This window comes from Chiloscyllium plagiosum, chromosome 25 (assembly GCF_004010195.1).
Source record: "Chiloscyllium plagiosum isolate BGI_BamShark_2017 chromosome 25, ASM401019v2, whole genome shotgun sequence".
NCBI classification, from domain to species: domain Eukaryota; kingdom Metazoa; phylum Chordata; class Chondrichthyes; order Orectolobiformes; family Hemiscylliidae; genus Chiloscyllium; species Chiloscyllium plagiosum.
The window spans coordinates 9563380-9585770 of NC_057734.1; the positions used below are offsets into that span (position 1 = coordinate 9563380).

General features: G+C 38.2%; 1 protein-coding gene across 1 annotated transcript in view; it reads left to right on the top strand.

Moving 5' to 3' along the window:
• Window positions 1-22391, top strand: part of LOC122562546 (leucine-rich repeat-containing protein 74B-like) — a 72345-nt gene that overhangs the window by 39539 nt on the left and 10415 nt on the right. The window contains exons 7-11 of the mRNA XM_043715462.1: window positions 5800-5909; window positions 13925-14040; window positions 15618-15696; window positions 18303-18398; window positions 21292-21408. Of these exons, the coding sequence (XP_043571397.1) occupies window positions 5800-5909; window positions 13925-14040; window positions 15618-15696; window positions 18303-18398; window positions 21292-21408 (518 nt within the window). The remainder of the gene's footprint in view (window positions 1-5799; window positions 5910-13924; window positions 14041-15617; window positions 15697-18302; window positions 18399-21291; window positions 21409-22391) is intronic.

Genomic DNA, 22391 nt, shown 5'->3' on the forward strand with positions numbered 1-22391 from the left:
CAGTCTATTTTCGTCAGTTTCTCTCTCATGCCCTCATAATTACCTTTGTTTAACTGTAACACCATTGCATCCGATTTTGCCTTCTCTCTTTCAAATTGCAGACTGAACTCTACCATATTATGATCGCTGTTTCCTAAGTGTTCCCTTACTTTAAGATTTTTTATAAAGTCTGGTTCATTACATAGCATTAGGTCCAGAATAGCCTGCTCCCTTGTGGGCTCCATGACAAGCTGTTCCAAAAAGCCATCGTGTAAGCATTCCATGAATTCCCTTTCTTTGGATCCACTTGCAACATTATTTACCCAGTCCACCTGCATATTGAAGTCTCCCATATCACTGTGACCTTGCCTTTCTGACATGCCTTCTCTATTTCCCGGTACATGTTGCGCTCCTGGTCCTGACCACTGTTAGGAGGTCTGTACATAACTCCCACTATGGTTTTTTTGCCTTTGTGGTTCCTCAATTCCACCCACACAGACTCCACATCATCCAATGCTATGTCATTCAGTGCCATAGATTTAATTTTGTTCTTAACTAACAAGGCAACCCCGCCCCCTCTGCCCACCTCCCTGTCTCTTCGATAAGTTGAAAATCCTTGGATGTTTAACTACCAGTCCTGACCCCCCTGTAACCACGTCTATGTGATGCCTACCACATCATAATCATTCACGATCATCTGTGCCATTAGTTCATCTGCTTTGTTACGAATGCTACGAGCATTCAGGTAAAGTGCTTTCATGCTAACTTTCTTATCATTAGAGATATTGGAAGTCATAAGATGTCCTAAGTTATCCTTCCTTTTTGCTGCATTCCCAGTCTGTCTCAAGTTTAAATCTGCCTGCACATATGCTATCCTGCCGCTTATCTTTCCATTTAACTCCATACTCTCTGTCGCTTTCACTTTCCCTTCCCCCCAACTCAGAAGTTTAAAGTCCTACTGACCACCCTATTTATCCTCTTCGCTAGAACATTGGTACCTGATCGGTTCAGGTGGAGACCGTCCCAACAATGCAGATCCCCCCGGTTCGATAACTGATGCCAATGTCCCATGAAATGGAATCTCTCTTTCCCACACGAATCCCTTAGCCACGTGTTTACTTCCCTAATTTTCTTATCCCTATGCCAATTGGCACGTGGCTCGGGCAGTAATCCAGAGATTATGACCCTTGAGGACCTGTACTTTAATTTCCTTCCTAGTGCTCGATAATCCCCAAACTGGTCCTCCACCCTAGCTTTGCCTATGTTGTTAGTCCCAACGTGGACCACAACAACTGGATCCTCCCCCTCCCGCTCCAATATCCTTTCAAGCCGGTCAGAGATGTCCTGCACCCTGGCACCGGGAAGACAACACACCTATCCATGCCCCTCATGATTTTATAAACCTCTATAACGTCACCCCTCAGCCTCCGATGCTCCAGGGAAAACAGCCCCAGCCTATTCACCCTCTCCCTATAGCGCAAATCCTCCAACCCTGGCAACATCCTTGTAAATCTTTTCCGAACCCTTTCAAGTTTCACAACATCTTTCCGATAGGAAGGAGACCAGAATTGCACGCAATATTCCAACAATGGCCTAACCAATGTCCTGTACAGCCACAACATGACCTCCCAACTCCTGTACTCAGTACTCTGACCAATAAAAGAAAGCATACCAAACCCCTTCTTCACTATCCTATGTACCTGCGACTTCTATCTTTTGAGCCAGTTCTGTATCCAAATGGCTAGTTCTCCCTGTATTCCATGAGGTCTAACTAGTCTACCTTGTCGATACCATCTGCCATTCTAAAAACACTACCTTTACCCTTGCTCTGCTTTCTGCCAGTCAGCCAATCCTCTATCCATGCCAGTACCTTGCCGCTCACACCATGGGCTCTTATTTAGCAGCCTCCCATAGAGAACCATGTCAAAGTTCTTCTGGAAATCTAAATTGATCATTTCCATTAGCTCTTCTTTGTCTAATTTGTTAATTATTCCTCAAATAATTCTAACAGATTTGTCTGATGAACGATCCAGTGTCCACACTTGCCTCTTAGTTATATTTTAAAAAATTTTTGAATTCTTTGGTTTATTAGATAACTTACTCTCCTATTTCATTTTTTTAAACCACTTATTGCATTTTTAGTTATCCTCTGGTTTTTAAAGGCTTCCCAATCCTTTGGCTTCCTACTCATCTTCATCACATTGTATGCTTTTTCTTCTCTTTTAAGCTGTCCCTGACCTCACTTGTCAGTCTCATCCTCCCCTCTAGTGCTTCTTGGGATTAATTTCTACTGTGTCTCCAGAATTCTCTCTAGAAATGTCTAACATTTCTGCTCCACTGCCTTCCCTGCTAATCAACTCTGGCCAGCTCCTCCCTCATCTCTACGTAGTTACTTTTACTCAGTCGTAATACTGCTACGTCTGATTCCAGTTTCTGCCTCTCAAACTACAGGGTGAATTCTATCATATTATGGTCAGTGTCCCCTCTGGATTCCTTCACCTTAAGCTCCCTAATCAAGTCTGCCTCATTACATGTCACTAATTCCAGAATTTCCTGTTCCCAAGTAGGGTCTCCAAAAGCTGCTCCAAAACAAAAATCTATTTTGTAGACAATCCACCAAATCCTTTTCTTTGTATCTGCTACCAATCTGATTTACCCAGTGCACCTGCACATTGAGGACTCCCATAATTATTATGGTAATGCCTTTCTGACGGGCCTTTTCTATCTCCTGATTAATTTTCTTCCTCACGTCCGGAATCCTGCTCGGATGCCTTATATAATTCCCATCATGGTCTTTTTCCTTCACTGTGCCTTAACTGCTCATCTGCTTATTCTTTCAATAGGATGCATATCCTTGGATATTTAGTTCTTAGCCCCGATACCCTTGCAGCCACATCCTGTCATCTGCCTTCCCTGAGATTAGATTCCTGACCCTTTTCTATACTCTTTTGTCCTATTACTCCTTCTGAAAAGGCTTGATAATCTCTGAGCACCTTACCTCACTTCACCCTCCCCCAACTCCCCATCCTTAAATCTTTTTCCATAATTTTCCATGCAACTGAACTCTCCTCCCAATATTTAATGTTCAGGTTTCATAAGTTATTTGAACACCAATAAATATTATGCTGTGCTGAAAACCCAATGTACCTTTATTGTACATTGTAATGGACGTTATCAAGGTAAGTGAAAAGAGCTAGGGCTTCTACTTTGGACAAATGTAGGCATTGGGATGCTCTGATCAAAGGAAAAAATTGTATTCAGTTTTGACAATTTTCTCCATTTAAGTAGATTATAGGAAGTAATGGAGGCAGAATTTCAACTTGTATAAGAGTCAATCCAGTTTATTATCTATTGGTTCTTTTCCAAAAGATAATGAACTTCTCAACTGGTTTCTCACTTGTGCAGTGAATTCCCTCAAAAAGGTCTGTTTCTGGATATGATGAAGAATACTTCTGAAAGTCAGCACTGATTTATCATGGTAAAAGTGATCTAGATTATTCTTAATAGGAAAGGGAATCAGGAGAGAAGTATCTTGATTTTCTTTCCTCCCATTTGGTCTGAGATTTTCTGAATTTTCTTCTCACTCAAGAAAGAGAAGAAACAATGAGAATAAATTAGGAACACCAAAAAAAATGAAAATATAAGGTCCTCTAAAAGCATACCAACATTAAAACTATATAGGTGCAATGAAATGAATTAGGATCCGTAATGGAAATCTGTTAGTGCAAACAGACAGAGTGCTTTGCCAAAGTACTTTGCATCAGTCTTTACTAAGGCAAAGGGCTTTATCTATTTTTGTTGTATGTAGTATCTGGACAACCTGCTTGTTTATTGTAGATTTGGTAAAGTCATTACATAGAAAGGTTGAGTGCATCAAGGAGCTCTAGTAAAGTTAAATTAATTGGGAATCGGGGAAAACTTTCCACTGTTGGAACCATAGCATAAAAGAAGATGGTTGTGGCTGTTTGAGGTTAATCATTCTAGTGCCAGTATATCACTGCAGCAGTTCCTAAGAATGGTATTCAATGCACAACCATCTTCAACTGCTTCTAAAAGACCTTCCTTCCATTGTAAGTCAGATACTGCTAATCACACAATGTTCAATGGCATTCATATCTCCTCGGCTACTAAATTGGATTGTATCAATAAACATCAAGACCTTGATAATATTCAGAGATAATATAATAAGTAGGAAGTGATATTCATGCGAGGCAAAGGCCAGGTAATGACCACCTCCCAAAAAGTTGTGTGGCTCATGTTTCAGCAACTGCAAACACACTGTGCAAGTGGCCTTTTTGTGTGCTAAAAACCTTCTAAGAATCTCACCATCTTCTTTGATATTCCATTGCATTATCATTTTGGAATCCCCACAATCCTCAGTGTTCGCATTAGTCAGGAACAGGAACTGAATCAACCATACAAATAAAATAACTGCAAGAGGAGGTCAGAGGCAAGGACTTATGCAGTGAATAACACTTCCTAACTCCCCAAAACTCTGACCACCATCTATAAGGCACCATTTTAAGTATGATGCAATAGCCTCCATTTCCTTGGATAAGTACAGCTCCAATATCACTCAAGATAATTGACACCTCCAGGATAGCAGCCTGCTTGATCAGCATTCCATCCACTAACAGTAACACCATATCTGTATCCAAATTCATTACAGCAACTGTCCAAGATTCCTTTGACAGCACTTCCAAGCACTTAACTCCCAACAACTAGAGAGATGGGAGTGCCATCACCTGCATATTCCCCTTCAAGCCATCCACTCTCTTGGTTTGGACATATTGCTTTCCTTTTCGTTTAGATGGGTCAAAACCTTGGAACTTCCTCCCTGACCACTTTATGGATCTACCTACACCAACTGGTCTGCAGTGGTTCAAGCAGCAGCTCACTGCCACCTTCTTGGGGGCAACTAGGGCAGTAAATGCTGACCTGGCCACCCATCCCATTAATGAGAAAAGGAGAAGCTGTTTTGAATGGATAAGAGTTCATATTCACAGATCCATAACTAATGTCTGGATTTACCAAGTACTACTAATAAAATGGTCCAAATAGTTCCAAGAGCAGCTTTGAAAAGAGAATTCAATAAATACCTGAAGGAGAACTATTTGCAAGAAATGGAATTAACTGGATTGCCCTCTAACAGTGCTGCTGCATATTCAGTGAGCTGAATGAAGTATTTCTGTGCTTTATAATTCTATTCTACAGCGTGGCATGGTGGCTTAGTAGATATCACTGCTGTCTCACAGCACCAGGGACCCAGGTTTGATTCCTGCCTTGGGCAACTGTCTGTGCGGAGTTTGCACGTTCTCCCCATGTCTGCGTGGGTTTCCTCTGGGTGCTCCAGTTTCCTCCCACAGTCCAAAGATGTGCAGGTTAGGTCAATTGGCCATGCTAAACTGCCCATTGTGTTCAGGGATGTATAGGTTAGGTGCATTATTCAGGAGTAAATGTAGAGTAATATGGTGTGGGGATGGATGGGTTAGTCTTCAGAGGGTTGGTGTAGACTTGGGCCAATGGCCTGTTTCCACACTTTAGGGATTCTATGATCTAGAATACGATTTACAATTGCATGGAAGATTCTGGATGGATTAAGGGTCTTTCCCTGTTCATCACTGTTATCTAATGTGTTTGTAAAGCTAACCATACATCTACCCCTCTGGTAAATATCTGACTTGCTGACACACAATTTTCCTGTCTTCTACAATTTCTCAGTAGCTGGAGTTCTAACTAACCTCCAGTATTTATCAAGTTTTATACAGTTTATTAATTTTTTTTTACAAGCTTCAATAACTTATTTGTTACTTTGTAAAGGTGAAGAACTTGGAAATGCTTTAGCAGATAACAGTGGGATAATAGAATTGGACCTAAGTTGGAATTATCTACGTGGGAAGGCTTGTACAGCAGTAGCAGAAGGCCTCAGCGTGAGTACTGCAAGGCAATGGGAATTCCAATGTCTGTATTCAGATGAATAATTATAGTTATACGTTATCAAAATATATGCACATCATGGTGTACAGGGCAGCAATATGGATAGTAAATCATTAGTAAATTCAAAGCAAATTAAAAAAAATTGCAACATTTGGAGTTAGTTAGCAAGATGACTAATGTGGTTGAGATTCCTGTTCAATTGGGTTAGACATTTGGATCTGCCTCCTCGCCTTGCTTGAGAGTGGAAAGCAATGGCAAGCCATCACGACCAGAAACTGCAAAGTGACTGGCTCAGCATAAAACTTTAGAAGATGACAAGCCAAAGACATGCCACTGAACAAAGTATACTTAAATGAACTACACCATTCAATAAAAGTTTCAAGCATGCAGCACCACCCTAGATATAAAACTGGCAAAAATAAAGAAATTAGCCAGACCATACCTTTTTAAGACAGACAACTCAGGAAATATCAGTACCAGTTTCTTTATGGTGGCTGTCTTATCTTCCTCTGCATTGTAAATGCAGAATGGAAGTCAATATGTAAAACCATCTCATCCCATGTAATGTGTATTTTCTATGCCATGTATAGGCACAGAGTTGTAGTCACCAGAGAAAAGAAAATCTACAGAAAATGTTTGGCAGCAACAGATTACTATTTATCTAGGGATCTCAAGAAGTAGCAGCAGTAAGAGTTTGTTTGGCCCATCAAGGTTTCTGTGCCGTTCAAGAAGGTTGTGGCATATCTGATCAGAACTTCAAAACAGTCTCTTGCCTGTTCCCCAGAACACTCAACTCTCTTGTAGGTCAAAAATCTGTTGACTCCCCTTGAATATATTCAATGATCCACTGAGTTTTTTTCTTCTGCATTATTATTCCAGCATTATTTGAGGGCAGAGCAGAGGAAAATTTATTTCAACATTACTTAAGTTTAAATTGTATGTATTTATATTGTCTCACTCTAACCCACAAATATTCATGCATAATTCTGTTTTATGATTTAACATGATTACTATATATAAAAAATTTTTGAATTTGAATTAAAAGATTTGAGGATATTTCAAGATCATAATATCAGATGATATTAACAAGCTAATCAAACTTCATTTTAGTGATACACTGTGATCTAAATCTTTCCTGTGTTTCCACCTAGTTACACATTCTTATTTGATGAAATGTTAGATTAAATAAGATATTCCCTCAATTGCAATGCACTCCAATAAGCAATCATGTGGCACTGTTTTTGCTTACAGCAGTTAAAGCATATCCAGATTTCTTCAATAACCTTTGATGTTAAGAATTAGGCATTTGCTATCAAGAGTCCTTTATTTAGCATATTTAAGGTTTTACATTTCAGCATTGTGTTGTTATAAAATGCTGTGTCATGCTGTAGTTGTATGTGAATGGTACTTGGAATTCCCCATTAGTTCTTAAAGCATAAGACAAAGGAGCTGAAGCAGGACATTCAAGGTGGTCATAGCTGAGCTGATAATTTTCAACTCTACTTTCCTGTCTTTTCCATATAAGCCTTAATTATTCTATTGATTTAAAAATCTGTCTATATCAGCCTTGAACATACTTAATGACCCAACCTTAACAGCCGTCTACAGTAAAGAATCCACAGATTTACTACTGTCTGAAAAAAGAAATTCCTCATCATCCTTATTTTAAATGTGCGACTCCTTAAACTGAGATTATGCTCTCTGGCCCTACATTTTCCACAAGTGGAAACAACCTTTCCACAGCTACTCTGTCAAGTTTCCCAAGAATTTTGTCTGCTTCAGTAAGGTTGTCTCTTCCACTTACAAAATTCTAATGAGTGCAGGCCCAGTCTATTCAACCTGTCCACATAAGACAATCTTTTCATACTTGCTATCAACCTAGTGAACCTCCTCTGGACTGCCCTCTAATTCCAATATATCTTTCCTTACATAAGAGGCCTAAATCTGTTCATAGAATTCTAGTTATGGTCTGACCAGTGACTTGTACAGTTTTAGCAAGACCTCCTTAGTTTTAAAGTCAATTCCCTTTGAAATAAAGGCCCACGTTCTATTTACCTTCCCTATTATCTGTTGAACTCAGATACTAGATTTGAAGTTCTTGGACAGGAACTTCCAAATCCCTCTGTTCTGTAGCTTTATGTTGTCATTGTCTATTAAAATAATATTCACTTCCTCTATTCTTCCTGCCAAACCTCATATTTCTACTTTATATTCAATCTACTGAGTTTTTAACCACTTGCTTAACTTGTCTATGGTCTACATATTCTTTGTGTCATCCTCACTATTTGCCTTCCCACCATTTTTTATGATGTTCACAAACTTGCCTTATAGTACATTCACATTCCACAATCTTGATCCCTGTATTACTCCACTAGTCACAGGTTGCCATCCTGAAAATGCACCCTCCATCAATCCAACTCTCTGACTTTTATTAGTTAGCCAGTCCTCTATCCAAGCTACTACCTCAAACAACATAGGCTATTGTACTTTTAAGTAGCTTAATGTGTAGCGTAATACTATGTCCCCTGCTTCCCCTTTTTATCCATCCTGTTTCTTACCACCTTAAAGAATTCTAGTAAATTTGTCAGGCATCATTCCTTCCTCATGAAGCCATGCTGACTTTGCTTGATCTGTATTCATAAATTCTCTGTTTTTTCCTTTATAATAGATTCTAATACTCTTCTAATAAATGACATTAAGCTAACTGGCCTATAGCTTTTGTTTTGTCTCCTTACTATTTTAAATGAAGGTGTTATATTGGGAGTGTTCTAATCCTCTGGCACCTTTCCAGGATATAAGGATTCTTGGAAGTTTATTCCTAGTACACCCACTGTCACTAGTTACTTCTTTTTAATATCCTAGGATACATCCCATCAGGCCAGGATACTTGTTGGTCTTTTTGCCCTGTTAGTTTCACTAGCACTTTTTCCTCTCAACAGCTGTATTTATTTCTTTGCCTTTTTTGCCCCATGATTATTTAATAATTTTTGAATGTCAATGGTGATTTCTGCTGTGAAGATTGATACCAAGTATTTTTTCAACTCCTCTGCTCTTTCCATTTTCTTTTTGGCTTCAATCTCTAAAGAGACCTATGTTAACTTTGCTTCTCTCTTTATATAAATTTAAAGAAGCTCTTGCTGTGTGCCTTGATACTACTTGATATCACAGAGTGGTACAGTGGCTCAGTGGTTAGCACTACTGCCTCATAGTGCCAGGGACCCAGGTTCGATTCCAGCCTTGGGCGACTGTCTATGTGCACATTCTCCTCATGTGTTAGGTGCATTAGTCAGAGGGAAACGGATTCAGGTGGGTTACACGTCAGAGGGTTGGTGTGGACTTATTGGGTTGAAGGGCCTGTTTCCATAATGCAGGGAATCTAATCTACATACAAGTTTCTCCTCAAAGTTTATTTCCTTCCTCTTTTTATCTTTCTTTGGTTGTCTTTTGTTGGCTTTTAAAAACTTGCCCAATCCTTGGGCTTAGCACAAATCTTTTCCACATTTTCTGTTTTTCTTTGAATTTGATGCCCTCTTTAACTATTCTGAATAACCATGGTTGGCTCATCCCTTTTGTGGAATCCTTCCTCAATGCACTGTGTCTTTGTTGTGTAAACATGCCGTAATAGACAGAACAGAGCAACAGTTCTGTGAAAGAGGGAAAATCAAATGCACACCAGCCTCTAGCCAAATCTGCAGCATTGGCAAAAACAATTTCGTGTATTCCAAATAAGGTTTCACCAAGCACCGTTGTTATTGTGTTGTCTAGCAGAATATTTGAGGAAATTCAATTCGATAAGTATTTCTTAGTATCATTGTTGGCAATGGGTGTAGGATATTATAAAATCAGCAGTTTGTTTTTAACCTCAGTCTAATTTTGTTACAATCCAGTTAGGGTCCAGTAGTTTATAGTGAAAATTAGAAGTTGCAGTTGATGAAAACCAAAAAGGTTTCAAAGTTTTAGTTAAACAGATTTTTAATAGAGTTATAATTATAGAGGCAGATAGTCATTGTAGCAACATAGATTGGAGGTGTACATCAAGACCAGGTGCTGAAATTTCAATAAATATTATCCATACTATAGTTTAACATCTAGAATTAATGAGTTTAGCATCAACTAACAGGCAATTTGTGATCAAATATAAGCTATATCCCACCCCATAAATGACAGACTCAACTAATTCAGATCTTACATATTGATTGAATAGTCCACCTAAAGTTTACCAATTGCCATGAGTTATAAAGTCCATCAAATTCTATCTTCCTCAAGGGATTTCAGCCCCACTCCTTCGAGCATTTAGGTTCTTATTTTTCTTTTAACAACAATTCTAACTCAACCTGGAGGTAATAAGTTATCATGCAAGAATATTCCAGTTCCAGTGACTGCTCACCATACAGCTACTCAATCATTTTGTTTAATACTGCAGCCAGACTTCATTTCGGAGCCTAGCTCAGACATTGTTTTAGCTCTCCAGCTGAATTTCTGCCAACAACTGCTGCTAATCTTCTGTGCGGACTAATTTCGTTCTAGGCTAGACTTAATGCTGCAACTAGGTCACATGATTGGATTCTCACACAACACACAGGAGTGCTACCAATCTATCCCTTGGCATCCTCTAACCAGGACTCAGCCTCTGCCACAAAGCAGAGCCTGTCCTAAAACACAGTCCAAAAGCATAGGTTTCTTTACATTTCATATTACTGTTGACTTCAAATTCAAATAAAATTTGAAGTATGTAAAACAGGCCTTACAATATTAGTCTTTCAGGGCACTTCAGCTTCACACTGTTGGTCTCATTATTATTCACAAACAGCTTTTTACTCATCAGCTTTTAAGACGCAAAAAAACTGAACTGATTTGTTAAAACATGCATTTGAGTTGCAAATACAGGTACAATGGCCAAGATCTTCCACTTGGCAGATAATCATTGTAGCAGCATAGATTTGAGGTGTACATCAGGACCAAGTGCTGAAGTTTCAATGCAGTTGATTTCACCTGAATTACCCAGGATATATAAATGCCCAATAATCAGTTACCCGGCATCTAAAACCCTCCACAAAGTCCCAACTCTAAATTAGTGTCAGAGACTTGAGATGATTTTGACTGACTGACTGACTTGAATAGTTATCCGGGGAATAATTTTAGGAAATGTTGAAGTAATTAAAATCTGGTCCAACTCTTGGCTGAATAGTTGGAGAACTAGCTATTTGGAAACAGTATTGGCTCGAAGGTAGAAGACAGAGGGTGGTGAGGGAGGTTTGCTTTTCAGACTGGAGGCCTGTGACCAATGGTATGTCACAAGTATCAGTGCTGGGTCCTCTACTTTTTATCATTTATATACATGATTTGGATGTGAACACAGGAGGTATGGTTAGTTAGTTTGCAGATGACACCAAAATGGGAGATGTAATGGACAGCGAAGAAGGTTATCTCAGAGTACAACGGAATCTTGATCAGGTAGGCCAATGGGTTGAGAAGTGGCAAATGGAGTTTAATTTAGATAAATGTGAGATGCTGCATTTTGAAAAGGCAAATCAGGGCAGGACTTCTACACTTAATGGCAAGGTCTTAGGAGGTGTTGCTGAACAAAGTGACCTTGGAATGCAGGTTCATAATTCCTTGCAAGTGGAGTCCCAGATAGGTAGGATAGTGAAGAAGGTGTTCGGTATGCTTTCCTTTATTGGTCAGTGCATTGAGTATAGGGGTTGGGAGGTCCTGTTGAGGCTGTACAGGAGATTGGTTAGGCCAGTATTGGAATACTGCATGCAATTCTGGTCTCCCTGCTATAGGAAGGGTGTTATGAAACTTGAAAGGATTCCGAAAAGATTTACAAAGATGTTGCCAGGGTTGAAGGGCTTGAGCTATAGAGAGAGGCTGAACAGGGTGTTGTTTTTTTTTCCCCTGGAATATAGGAGGCTGAGGTGTACAGAGGTTTATAAAATCAAGAGTGGTGTGGATAGGGAGAAGAGCCAAGGTCTTTTTCCCAGGGTAGAGGTGTCCAAATCTAGTCCTATTCAACAGTAGTTGGCCCATATCCCTCTAAACATTTCCTATTCATGTACCCATCAAGATGTCTTTTAAATGTTTAAGGTGAGAGGGCAAAGATTTAAAAGGGACCTAAGGGGCAATGTTTTCATGCAGAGGGTGGTGCATTATGGAATAAGCTTTGAGAGGAAGTGGTGGAGGCTGGTCTTATGAAGATGTGGATGTACTGTACCTTTTTTAAGAGAGTTAAAAGCTAGAAAAAAATACCTGACAGCACAAAGTGTTCTGAAAAAAGATACAATGTGCTCTAGCTACTGGACTGGTTGCCTGGAAATGACAAAACTGATTCAAATTAGGCCAATCAGTTTAAATTATACCCCAAAAAATACCAAACTCTAATCCAGTTTGAATTTAGTAAAATGACAATTTTAAAAGCCACTGACATAATCTGATGCGTTGGGTGTATAATACTGGGGAAAATTGAACACTTGGGAGGAGAACTGCCAAGCTATCAGCATGTAAAAACTATCTGAAAAATAGCTCTCTTAAAAGTACCTTTATCAATCAGTAACCTGTGAAGCAGAATCCCCAAAAAGAAGACCGGAATACAGAAAAAACTGAAAGCTGCCTGGTTTTGAGATAAGAAGTTTTGTCTTCTAAATCTTAGTTGGGAGTTTTATCGGACTATTTTTGTAGAAGAGGAAGGTAAAAGATAGGTTAGAGGAAGGACTTGTAAATAGTTATTAGTTATTTATTCTCTGTCATACTTCAAGAAATAAAGTTGTTAAGTTTTACTTTAAATAGTGCTTGGCTGCTCGAATTTTCAAAAATTTTCACAGGATAAATCTTTTCTGCGTAACGGGTTTTAAATTAGCAGAGGGGTTTACCCCATGTTGTAACACAGGTACAATTACAACATTTAAAAGACATCTTGATGGGTACATGAATAGGAAATGTTTAGAGGGATATGGGCCAACTACTATTGAATAGGACTAGATTTACTTGGGATATCTGGTCAGCATGGATGAGTTGGACCGAAGGGTAGGTTTCCATGCTGTATATCTCTATAACTCAATGGCTGTATAACTGAACACCCCATCCTTGCCTCAACTCCCCGACTCAACCCCAGACCTGTCACCATTCCTCTTCACCACCTCTGATATAACCTTACTGGACCAAACAGCAGCATCACCATTGTCCTGCCCCACCCCCACTCGCCTGCATCCCCACGTCACACCAGACTTGCTGGCATCTCATTCCAAATCCTTCCAAAGACTCTACATCTCTCCAACTCTTAAACATATTCCCCACCCCACCCCACCCCGACTTGACTTATCCTAAGCACTGCATTACCCATCTGCCATCCAACTCCACTTCATCTACCCCTCCTTCTCCAATTGGCACACTGCCATCCTTCCCTCGCCTACTTCACACACTTACTTACTTTGACAGCTTCTGAAAGAAGGTGACTTTTTGTGAGCTTTAAGCGACAGAATTGGCATGCTAATAAAGAGAATATGATTCAATGTTGATCTTCTTCACTGTAGGCTGTGAAGACCCCTTTTTTCTTTCGGAATAGGGATTCAAATCCAGATCAGAAGATTTGATTCAGTGTCTCAAATTTGGCAACTTTGGAACCAAGTCCATTTCAGATCTTGCTGGTTTTTGGGCCCAGCAGTTTAGGTTGAGTGGTTGATGTCAAGTTGAGTAAAGGGTTGATCAGACCATCCAAAGTACGTGAAAAGATGTGCATGAAGGCAATAACTAGTGTAGCATCTATTGCAACAAGCCTGCAAGTTAATAATATTCATCTACTAACAATTAAAATTAATACATAGCAGTTCATAAAGGTCTTTGGTTTTCGTGCATCACTAATTTTCAGATAGCCAGATTTGAGGCTCTGTGGTGAATATGTCTTGAATCTGATGCCCAGTCGAGGAAACTGAATTGACCAAGGTTGACAATTCCTGCAATTAGAAAAACAGTTGAGTGTAATCTATTTTCTTCCCCTACCCCCCCCCCCCAGGATAATATTTATCTGAAAATACTGAATTTGTCCTATAATGGATTTGGGAATGAGGGTGCAAAAGCCCTTGGCATCGCTCTTAAAGTTAATAATGTGCTTGAGCAACTGAATATCAGGTATGTCAACACCTACCTTCTTTTAATCCAGATTGGGTACCATTTTTCTGTTTGTATAAAGCAGTTTCTTTGTAGGCTATCATGAAATAGGTTGCAATTTATCGAAATGACCATTTGGAGTTCGCACAGACTGACTTTCTTTCCCTACAAGTCTTTATTTTAAGACACAAACTGGGAGTGGATATGGTGATCAGCTGATGTAACATACTGCCACAGACATGGACGGCACAGTCTATTAATATGATTGTGTTTAATAACACATGCTACAATAAAAGCTGCTCAGCTAACTCTGGGCCTGTGAAATCTGTTCTCTGGTGGAAAGAGAATGAATGGCCTTGCAGCATGATAGTATCAGTGAATGAGAGCTTTTCCATGTGCATGACTTTGAAGGGAACTCAATTGGAATGATCTCTTTTTTTAAATTGCATATCCACTGTTCTAAAAACACTGATTCATGCTAGGCATCTTAAGCCTTTGCTACTATATCCTTCTTGTCATTCTTTTTGTGAGGACCTAACAATTAATGTCAATAGCCAAGACTAATCTCACTCAAAATCTGCATACAAGCACTACCAGCCAAAGGGATTGGTTCACAACTGAGAATGGAGCCCTAATCAGTCTCCCACTCCCCACTTCCTTAATCCCATTCAGTACAAAGTGGAACTCTAGATTTCAGATCTTATTGTCACGTATATTCAAGTACAAACTTATGACGTCTTTGGTCTGTATGACTCAGTATGATAATAGGTGGTAGATTTTCTTGGCTGTCCTGTGAAATATTAAAATTCTGAATTTTAAGATTTAATTTACAGAACAAAAAAGAAGTAACAGTAGCTTTTCACTCGTCATTATTAAAATGAAAAAAAAACCCTGAATTCCATAACCAGTTTCAGGAGCAATTAGCTATTGCAGAATGCTATGAAATATTTTTGTAATCTAGAGGATATGTGAACTTGACTGGACAGTGAACAGTGTTTTTGTATGAAAAAGTGAATTATTTACATTTAGCTGACATTTTATGACATCTCTCGATGTGTTTGCAAATTATATGGACAAATGCTGCAAACATTTTGCCCATAGCATAAACTCTCAGATGGAAAAGAGATGAACAACTAATTCATTTGTTTTTGATTGTGTTGATTGAGGGAGAATATTGCCCTTCACACAGCTGGTGAGCTCCTGCTTGAGTAACGTCAATGGCATTTCTAATGCACTACAGGCATGTACCATATATTTCAAAGGAGCACACCTCCGATAATGCAGCATTCCTTTAATACTGCTCTATACTATTAACCGTTTGTTATGTATACTCCAACCCTGGAGTTTAAATACACAACTACATGACTAAAGCAACATTGGAACCAACTGTATTAAATTTGTTTAAAGTAAAAGAAAATGGATTTTTGTGATTTAACTTGGAAGTGTAATCAACATGTATAACAACAATCATGATAAACTTAACTTGTATTTTTTGTCTTGTAATTATATCATATTGTTTTAAATCACCAAATCCAGATCAATTTTATGGATTTGAGATTTTAAAGCTTTCTGATTTATATTTTGGTTTCATTTTACAGTAACAATCGTATTTCTCCAGAAGGAGCAGTATGGTTATCAATGGGACTGAGAAACAATAACACACTAATTGTACTTAATGTAAGTATATTTCCAAACTGGTATATGCTACTCAAATGGCTCATTGGAATAGATCGATCCAACCATTCATTTAATTATTAAATCCATAACTTCAAGAAATCTCTATCTAGAAATTGGATAAGGTGAAAAAGGTGGAGTACACAGACTTCTTGCTCAGTTAGGACTCGCTCAGATGTTACATAAAATCACTGCTACTTGTGCATTGCAATAATTCACGTGCAAGTGTTTCTATGGGGCTGAGAGGGTTAATATCAAGAGGCCAAAATGCTACTCAAAGGCAACCAATGCCTCTTAACAGGAGAGGTACAGTCTGCTTACAAAATGTATGCTGCAGTTTGGAAGGTGATGACAAAGAAGGGAGAGAATGGGCATCATGGTTCTTTCAAAATAAAAAGAGGGAGACAAAGGTAGGATTAAGTGAGAAAGAGCAAAGTAATTTTTTTGTGAAAGTGAGTTTATTTGAATTTAACAGTTTAAACTGAAAAAATGACATTGTGCACTTGCAATGATTAATTTCAGTGCATTTAGCAGTCATAGCTATTTTTCATGTCATTAAAAAGGATGCTTGAGATAGATATAAATGAGCTTTCTATGGCAAATTTTAAGTTCATATCTACTGCACCAGTACATAAACTCCAAACCGTTGAAGACATTTGAACAGTGGGGCAAACAGCAAGATATCATTTTCAGATCACATCTCTGTTCTCTCTTGGAATGCTGTGTGTAATATCCATAAAAATGAGGTTTATTTACAGTTATTGTGATGGTAAATTCTGCTCAAATATGTTTCAGTGGTGTTGGTTGAAAGAAAATATTAGCCAAGGCACTGGAAGACTTAGCCTTCTCCTGTTCAAGCAATGCCATGGAATTTATTTATATCCATTTCCGCATGCTCCATGGAATTCAGTTTACCTGGCTTATCTAAAACATATTATCTTTAATAGTTATGAACAACCTTCTAATGATGGGTGCTGTATCAAAGAACAAGGCTAGTATATTGGCAATCTCTAGTCTCTGCTCAGTTAGTTGATCTCGGCAGTCACGCACGTCTACAGCACTTAAGTTTAGATTTTTTTAAAAAGTAGCCAGGGGTTCCCATTCCCAATTCCTATCCAGTATCCCTTTTTTTTAATTCATCCTCAAGAATGTCTAGTAAAACTAGCATATATTGACCATCCCTATTTTGCCCAAAAATGTGGGGTGATTTATTTAGAAGCCCTGCATCTTGTGTAGTGGAAGCATTCCACAGCGCTCTTAGGGAGGAAGTTGCAGAATATGGACCTAGCAACAATGAAGCAACTATGTCCGAGTAGAGAAAGTGTATGATTTGGAGATAATAGTGTTCCAAATATCTGCTCATTCTACTCTTCTAAGTAGTGGATGTTATGGGTTTGGAAGAAATATCTGTGAAATGCATCATGTTGGTAAGTTTATAGTGTAACCATAGTACACCGTGGTTGAGGAAGTGAATGTCTGAGGTATTGGACAGGCTATCAATCAAGCAAGCTGTTTTGTCCTCGGTGGTGTGAAGCTACCTGAACATTGGCACAGCTAGACTTATCTGGGCTAGTTTAAAAAAAAATCCCATGGCCCTCCTGACTTGCGCCTTAAGTGGTAGGTTTTGAATAGTGATGACAACAGTAATTCATACTAAATACCAGAAATTGATTTGTTCCAATGGCTACAGTGATTAAGTGGCTAATCCAGTTAAATTCTAGTCAGTTGTGATCCTAGGAAGTTGATTCAAGACAAATTTGACACAGTAATACCATTTATTATTGTAAGTAGGTTGTTAATCTCTCCGATCCCATTGATTTCAGTTTTACTCTGGCTTGTTGGCACCACACCTGATTGAAAACTGCCTTGACATCAAGGGTAGTCACTCTCACCTTACCTCTAGAATTGATTGGTTTTTTTCCATATTTGAACATAGGCTTTTATGAGGTTCAGAACTGAATGGTACAGGCAAAATCCTAACAGAGTATTAGTGAATAGCATATTTGCAACTGCTGCTTGCCAATGTAGTTGGTAACCTTTTCCATTACTTTGATCAAGAATGAACTGATAGAAATTTGTCCAATTGCATTTGTCCTTCTTTTTGTGGGTGGATATACCTGGGCATTTTTTTCTTTACTATCAAATCAATGTCAGTTGTAGTTTCATTAGAACAGATTGACTCACGCTACAACTAGATCTGGTGCACAAGTCTTTAGAACTGCATTTAGTACATTTCAGCAGCTATAATTTACCCATGTCCAGTGCACTCAGCCATTTCATGATTATCATATGGAGTGAATTGAATTGGTTGAAGGTTGGCATCTGACATGATGGGAACCTTGGACAAAGACTGAGTAAAATCATCTGCTTGGCATATTTAAAGTGAAGACATGAGTGTTGGATGAAAACATGATGAATCTTGTATTTGATGTGAAATAACACACTAATTCATCATTTGTTAAGAAGAATTGCCACGGAGCAAAATAGGAATGGGCTGCAGGTGTTAACAGAGGAGAGAAGAGGAGTATAGGAGTGTACATTGAAAAGGTGATTTAATCATTCTAAATGTCACTTTTGAGTAATTAAACTCTTGTAATTTATGTTCGTAGATGGCCCGAAATCCAATGCAGAGTGCTGGCTGTTACGGGATATTGAAAGCTTTAAAAGAAAATCCAAAAAGTGCCATAGAATTTTTGGATTTCTCTGTAAGTATATTCTGCTCCTTTAATAAATTATACTTTGTAGTTCAACAATGAGTACATTTCAAAGTACTTCATACGTTATAAAGCGCTTTGAATCGCCTGATTTTCACAATAGTCACTATATAAATGTAAGGTTTTCTTTGTTTTTTTTCCTTTCCCTCTCTCTCATCTAAAAATATAATTGACTCATTTCCCGTACTACTTCCTCAGTTCTGTCCATAACATGCTCTTTTTTTTTTCCATGAAACTTTACTAACTGAAGAGGCATTTCCATTTTTGATTTGTACTGTTGAGCCACACCTGTCCTAAGGCTAATAGAGGTTCACCATTACTGCGGTACAGTTACAGAAAACATTTTGAAGCTGTAACGTACAGTCATAGAATGAAGAACCACTGTTTTCCTCATCCTTATGATGGCTCTTTGAAAGACCTATCAAATTTGCCCCACTCATGTATTAAGCACAATCCACTTTAAGTATATCTCACTAAAGCAAAATTTAGTTTAGTTCAGAAGAAATGCCTTCTCTCATAATAGCACCTTCATGTAAATGACAGAATTGGGATTGGGTGGTCTCCTAGGTTTAAAAACAAAGACTGCAGATGCTGGGAAACAGATTCTAGATTAGTGTGGTGCTGGAAAAGCACAGCAGTTCAGGTAGCATCCAAGGAGCAGGAAAATTGACGTTTCGGGCAAAAGCCCTTCATCAGGAATAGAGCAGGAATTGGATGGTCTCCACCATGTGAATTCCAGGAATTCCTAACAACTCTTCATAATTTGCACTAGGGTAAAAAGATGGAGGTTGCTGAGATCCATTCAAAAGAGTAAAATATGATGAAGCTAAATAAATATGTGAGCAATAATGAAGTAGAAGAATGGGTTGAAAGGAGGTTTGATTGAAGTAGAGTGGGAGGAGACTCATTGGAGCATACAGTATGTCTAAGATCATAATAAAAATGATCACCTGAGGCAACATTTTAAGCAAGGAAATTCAAACCTGCCAATTGTTTCTGATGTTTTGTTAGCATACTTGTCTCATGACAGAACCTCTGACATAATCATCATTTTACTCTTCAGCCAGTTAATGTATTGTAAGTCTCCTTTAGTCAAATATGCCAGGAAGCAATTCCACCTCTATATCATCTGATTGCCTATTTCATCAGTGTCAATTCCTTATCTATACTAAATCTACACTTCTGGCTGCAAGTCTCAGATTCTGTGTACAAGAGAAAGAGTCATCAGGTTAGTATTCACCAGCTCAATAGTGAAGACTGCAAAGTCTTGCTGTTCAGCAGTGTTCTACACTGTGTCCTAGTTTGCAGTCTCTGGTGGAAGAAATTTTAGCTGACATTGTCACCCTTGAATAATAATCAATCATGTATTTTGTGGATTTCTTGTGTAACAAGCAGCAGCAAAGAGAATTCAATAATACTTGGAAACATTACAAAATCTAGAATGCAGAGGCCCAGTGTCTGCCGAAAGTCGAATTTGGATTTCGTATGACTATTCTGGCCCACCTTGCAGCATTTTCTGTACATTGCCAGGTAGCTTGCCCTTCAGAAGGATTCAATTTTAGGCTGCTTGCCTTGTAAGCAGTAGCATCTGGTAAGTCATAGGGAGGAAAGGAAATAACAGCTGGTGATAAGTGAGGTATAGATACAGGGAGTATCGGAAATCACAGTAACAATCAAAATTGCTGTGGAGTTGGGAAGACTATTTCTATCCAACCCGACTGTTCCACTCATCACTTTAATTCCTCCTTTCCATTCAACTAACTAAATCCCACCTGAGACAATTTATGGCCTCAGCTTTAAGAGTTTGTGATGGACAATTCCACATTGTAATTGCTATATGTGTGAAGAGATTTTTTTCTAACCACACTATAAAAATGTTGTGATTATTTTATATTCATCTTCTTTCCACCTTTCATATCCTGACGATATCCCAAATCTGGTACTTCAACTAAAGTACATAACAGTCAATATACACAAGATCCCAAAAGCAGCAGCAAAATAAATACTCAGAACTATTTTAGTGATTTTGGTAGAGGGGGAGGTCTTGGCCAGAACATAAGGAAGAACTAGCTTCAATAAGAACGTGTTTTACATCCTTCTGAGAGGACAGACAGGGACTAGCTTTAACACCTTAGTTGGAATGTAGTATCACTTATTGTACAGCAATAAAGGTTTCAGACTAAGTTATGTAGGCTTCTGTCTGGAGTAGGACTTGAACATGGCATCATCTGACTAAAAAGGTAGAGGGAGAATATCGGTCTTGACTCTCTGATAAAATCCTCTCTTCTAGGTCAGAAGACTGTAGATTCAAACCCCACTTGAGCACTTACTTTAGCACATACAGTTAAAGTTTATTTATTGCATCATCTTTTATTCATAATGATCAGAGCAGTGTGGCATTTTATGTCACATGCACATAAGACAAAGAAAATTCTGAATGTTTTCAAACAATCAAAATATTCATTTAATTAGATACAAATTAATCAAATTTATTTTTATTTGGTAGTTGGTACAAATGAAGAAAGATTAGAATATTGAGCAATCAATCTGCTTAACTTTTTTTTTCAATTACCAATTCTATGTCTATAAGTATTACAGACCAAACCATCAAAATGGAAGTCAAATTATTAATAAGTGATTAGAGTTCAAATGGATTGAATCATGTTGGTTAGTCAGTAACTTTTGCTCCATGATGGCATCTTGAGGTGTCCCATACATAAAGATTTCAGACTTTAAAAGCCAGCTTCCAACAGTAGTTATGAGAGTTTGACATTCTTTAGTGGCATGAGCTATTAAGTCACTTAGAAACTTAAATCAGTGTTCTACCTTGTACTTTCTATACTTCCATATCACTATACTTTTGAATGTTTTTAATTCTGTACAGGATATTAGAGTTAACAAGGATTTTGAGGACTTATTCAATGATGTAAAACAACATGTACCAAAGCTTGTAGTGAAACATGAGAAAAATGCAGATCTGTTCAAAAAACCAAGATCTAAGGTAAAACAAGTTCTCATTAGTTTTATATCAGTCAAAGTAATAATTTCTGTAGTTTCATGCACTTCACCAAGCACGCAATACTTACTGTTTTATGATATACAGGTTGTTGTTATAATGCAACAGTTGTGTTCCTCTGCAACTTTGCGCTGTAGAAAATTGTACTATGGAAAATCACGCTATAGAAGATTGCGAATCGAAAATCGCTATAGCCATTCAGTAGAAAGTTTGCATTATCCAAACAACGTCCACAATTCGTCAATCATATTATAGCCATCTCATGCTGATACAACTCGCGTTAAAGCAAAGCAACCTGTAAAATAAATTCTTCAGGTTGTATTACAATGAAATATATTTGTCCATCTGCTTATGTTACTTGATTGTCATCTATTTCACAACCTAATGCTTTACAGCTATCTCTAAGAAACAATTTACCTAAGTATGGTCAGTCTCATGGCTTTTACCTTGCAATATAATGAATTTAAGATCTACCAAATGCAACAGTAACCTCGGTGCTGTGTTATCAATGTGTACTTTCATTTAAAACATAATGACTGTTTCTCCCCATCCTGCCATTGCACAGCAATTTCTCAGAGTGGATCATTAGTTCTGTTATATCACTTCCTTAGTTCCCTGTCTGTTGGTAATAAAATTCACAACACTCAGAAGTGGAAGTCAATGTCCCTCTGCTCAAAGGACAGTCTTAATATATTTTTACATGAGTAGTTTTTCAAAACTTCTCTCACCACAAAAATTAGCAAAATCACCAAAAAAATTGTGTACTTTGGAGATTTAACTATATATCCACAAAGTTCCAGGACAAACATATGGAAGCAATCTAATTATGAAACAAAGTTTAACAGGTATGACTACTTGAGGGCAAGTAGGTCACCTACTCTTGTACCCTACAACGCTATTCTGTAATTTCACCCCTAGGAGGTGCAGCAGACCGACTGGATTAATTCTCCTTTTTTTTTTCACAACCT